The 4,354-nt window shown below is 34.3% G+C and overlaps 1 protein-coding gene across 1 annotated transcript in view; it reads right to left on the bottom strand.

Annotated features, from left to right (window-relative positions):
• The window catches only part of Esco1 (establishment of sister chromatid cohesion N-acetyltransferase 1), a 68,741-nt gene that overhangs the window by 32,183 nt on the left and 32,204 nt on the right, over nt 1-4,354 (bottom strand). Inside the window, exon 7 of the mRNA XM_013014822.1 lies at nt 1,776-1,907. Within this exon, the coding sequence (XP_012870276.1) occupies nt 1,776-1,907 (132 nt within the window). The remainder of the gene's footprint in view (nt 1-1,775; nt 1,908-4,354) is intronic.

The following is a 4,354-nucleotide window of genomic DNA, read 5'->3' as shown; positions in this document are numbered from 1 at the left end:
GCCTGGGTGCTGTCCCTCAGCTCTTCAGCTCAAGGCTAGCGCTCTACCACTTGAGCCACAGCGCCACTTCCAGCTTTTTTCTTTTTGCTTATGTAGTGCTGAGGAATCGAACCCAGGGCCTTGAGCATGCAAGGCAAGTGCTCTACCACTGAGCCACCTTCCCAGCCCGTCAGTTACACTTTTATCTACACTATAAAAGAATGCACTTACATGATTTTGGAGTAGGCTTAGCTCAGACTACATATACCTACAGTTCAAAATGCAAAAGATAACCAACTCCTAAACTCACTTCCTTCTCACAAGATTATTTCAAAATAAATAAAATAACCTAGGCTCTGTCCCACCTACAGCATGTGAGGATAGTTGCCTGGAACAAGAGGCAATCTTTCCTAGATTACTAAAGTGCTTTTAGCATTTTAAGAGATTCAGAATTTGTTAGAGGTGGTGGTAACTATTCCTTGCTCCATAAATCAACTTTTGATTCTAAAAAATCAAAATAAGTTATTTTCTAACATTTCTTTACAGTTCCCCTTCAGAAATTAAGAACTTTTCTGTCTTTTAAACATAACATGTTTAATTTTAGGAAACTAAATCACCATATGTAAATTATGTAAATTGGACAGAAATGACTTCTGCCAGTTCACATATAAAAGTATAAGTCTTCTATAATTTAACTACCTGATAAGATCATTTTTCTTTTCCAGATGTAAAGATCCTAACATAGCCAAACTGAAAGAGTAAAATTTCCAATGATAAATCATTATCTACCTATAAATGATCTACATCATATACATTGTATTTCATTTAGTGAAGCAGTAACAGAGACAGTGTGTGGAAAGGTAAAAAAAGGAATACAAAAATGACCAGGGAAACCAAACCAAAAAAGAAAAAAACAAAATAACAAACCTCACCTACTCTAGGTAGGAGTAATTAGGTGAATGAATGCATACATTATCAGTCAGCCAAAGCTAAGAATATGAATTTAACTGAGGGCAATGAAGACTTTAAAACAATGCAATATCTGGTGCCTACATACAAGCCTATATGAAATGAATTGGTGATCTCAGTTCAGATATCCTGGAGGTCTTATTAATTTGAGTGTAGAGTACTGAAGGTAACATGTATAGAATAAAAACAGGTTCCATTTCAGATATGGGTAAACAGCAATTATACTAAATTACTATTTTCACAAGATATCTGAAATGGTTCAAAACTGCTAAAAAATAATTTTGCTATTTCCAGAAATGAGTATTAATTATACTCATATGCCTCAAATGAATTTACATTAAAATACATTTCATGCTAAAATACATTAAATAAAACCCATTTTAACTTTGTGGGATTCCTTTTAGATACTCCAGTTTTTTTCTTTTAATATTACAAAGACAAATTCTTGTGAGTTCAAAGAAGATTAAAAAAAAAACCCCAAGCCCCAATACAAAGTTGCACAAGGTTACACAAATTAAATATTCATCAATTATTTTATTAAAATCTAAAAAAATTGTAGGAAGTTATGCAAGCTGAATATAATTACAAAGAAATAGTATAATAACTATTTTAGGAGAATATAATTTAAATTAAAAATCCCACCACATCAACTAGTAAGAATATATTAGCTGTTTTCAACATTTGGCTTTTTAAAAAAAGTAAGCCAGTACTACATATGTTTTGTATCTATTACTGTTCCGTAAAAATAAACAAAATTTGGCAATTTATCTCATTAAGATTCTGACCTAATCTGAACTTTACACTTAGAATTCAAGAATTCCACTTACCACATATTTTACAGCACTTATAAACTGGTTGTGGAAAAGCAGATGTTGGGTTTCATCTTCAGGATTTGAAGCTGTGTAAAGCATTCCACAAACATTACAGGAAACTGCTCCAAATCTTTTTTGTCCTGCATCCTATTTATAAAAACAAGTAAGTTTTTAATCTTTCCCGGTTACTCCTGAACATAAGATTCCCAGCTACAAAATGAACATTGCATGAGAACTGCTAAATCTATAATGAGTGATTTAATATTGACTAGAAATATCAAGATGTTGTCTGAAATGTACGATTCTAGTAAATGTTTCCATTTTAGTAACCTAATCACTCCTATCACAGCATCCAACTTAAAAACCGAGAAATTATCTTTAACATTATACACTTAGTCCAAAAGCTCCAAACAGCAAATAATCTAAAAAGAATACTATTATTTTTCATCCTTTCAATAATTATACCAGAACCTAGAGGAAATAGTGGCTTGTAGACTCTTTTTTAAAATTTAAGCCTCTTTGCTGGGTGTGGTTACATACCCCTGTATCTCAGCATTCAGGAAATAGTACAAGATTGTAAGTTGAGGCCAACCTAGGCTACACAGTGAGATCCTGCCTCAAAATAAGTAAACAGCCAGTAATAGTGTATAATTCTAGCTACTTGGAAGGGGTTAAACAGAGGTTTGAGGCCAGCTTCGGGGAGAGGGGGTATTAATGAAACTCCATCTGGATCAATGTGAGTATGAAATGGTACATACCTGTCATTCCCAGATACAGGAGTAGGGATAAGACAACTATGAAGATCACAGTCCAAGTCAGCCTAGGAATAATGTGAGGCCCTATCTCAAAAATAACCAATACATATAGGGCTGAAGAAGTGGCTCAAGTGATAAAGTAACTGCCTGGTAAGCAACAGACCCTGAGATAAAACCCTTAGTACTCAAAGAGAGAAAGAGATAGACGGGCAGATAAATACACTGGGGGAGGGGGGGAGTAAAAATTACTTCTCTTTTATCACAATGTAATTATTTTATTTCTATTTTGTATGCCTTTGTGCTAGTGCTAGAGGTTGAACTTAAGGCCTTGGCACTATCCCTTAGCTTTTTCACTCAAGGCTAAGTCAAAGCTCTACTTCTGGCTTTTTGGTTGTTAACTAGAGGTATAAAGTCTCATGAAATTTACTACTCTGGCTTGTTTCAAACTGTGATCTTCAGATCTCAGCCTCCTGAGTAGCTGAGTATTAAAGGCATGAGCCACTGGCACCTGGCACAAATGTTAATTTAAAGATTCTAAATTTTAGCTATGCTAATTAAATGTAAAATTTTGACATTTTATTTAATAAAAACATCCCAATTGTGTTCAAAATTTTTTGAAAACTCAGTGAGATAGTTTACATTTTATACTATCCCTTGAAATGCACTATTTTATTTATTTATTTCAGTTACAATATCTCACTGTGACAAACCACATTTCAAGTGTTCAGTAGCTATGTGACTACCATATTAGACTGCCTACCACACTGATTTGACAACAAAAACATTACTAAAACAAATTTTGTTTTCATTATACTTTTCTAAACAATCATTGAAAAGTTATCCCCTGATATAAAAGCATAATCCAGGATCCAATCTCAAAAACATCCTTTATGTTTGACTGGAACTACACTAAATGACCTTATTACTTTGGATCTCTTCATATTTTATTGACTTCTGTTATTTGTTCCTGTTTTTGTTAGTTCTGGGATTTGTAAACCATAGGCAAGCCCTTTATGCCTTATTTTTCAGATAAGATTTCACTTTTTTTTTCTTGCCTGAACTAGCCTGGATCAAGATTCTCCTATATGCACCTCCTAAGATTCAGGTTTATACATCATGATGACAGCCATACACCACAATATTCAGCTTTTTTGCTAGATCTCACTAACTTTTTACCCAGGTTGGCCTCAACTCTAAGGCTTTCTTATGTCTACCTCTTGAGTAGCTGGCATTACAGGCATGAGCCATCATATCATGTCCAATATTTAAATTATTCTTTAAGTATAACAGGTTAAATAGGGAAAAAAAAAGAAACACTTCCAGCTTCCCATTCAGGAAATAAGAGTTAAAAGACCTCAAGTTTAAGTTTTTTGATTTTTGTTTTTTGGCAGTACTGGGATTCGAACTAGGGATCTTGCACTTGGGAGGCTAGTCCTTCAAAGTATGGTGTTTGGGGGGTTGTTTTGGTGCTAGTACTGTAGTTTGAACTAAGGGCCTCACAATCCTTTCTTGCTTCCCTGCTTACTATCTCACAACTGATACTTTACCACCTGAACCAAACCTCCAGACCAGCCTTTTCGCTAGTTAATGGAAAATTAAGTCTCAAAAACATTTCTGGCAGTGTGGCTTTAAACTGTGATCCTCTGATCTCAGCCTTCTGAGTAGCTAGCATTAAAGGTGTAAGCCATGAATGCCCAACGTTTTTAATCAAATATTTCCCTTTTTAACATCCTGCCACCAAAATATCTCTATTTCAAATTGTTAACCTATTCTCCTTATACAATTATAAAACTACAGTAGATTTAAAATCAATTCATGTGGGGCTGGGAAGGTGGCTCA

Source organism: Dipodomys ordii, unplaced genomic scaffold (genome assembly GCF_000151885.1).
Source record: "Dipodomys ordii isolate 6190 unplaced genomic scaffold, Dord_2.0 Scaffold25, whole genome shotgun sequence".
In the NCBI taxonomy this organism is placed as follows: domain Eukaryota; kingdom Metazoa; phylum Chordata; class Mammalia; order Rodentia; family Heteromyidae; genus Dipodomys; species Dipodomys ordii.
This window is presented reverse-complemented; position numbering and strand designations above follow the sequence as displayed.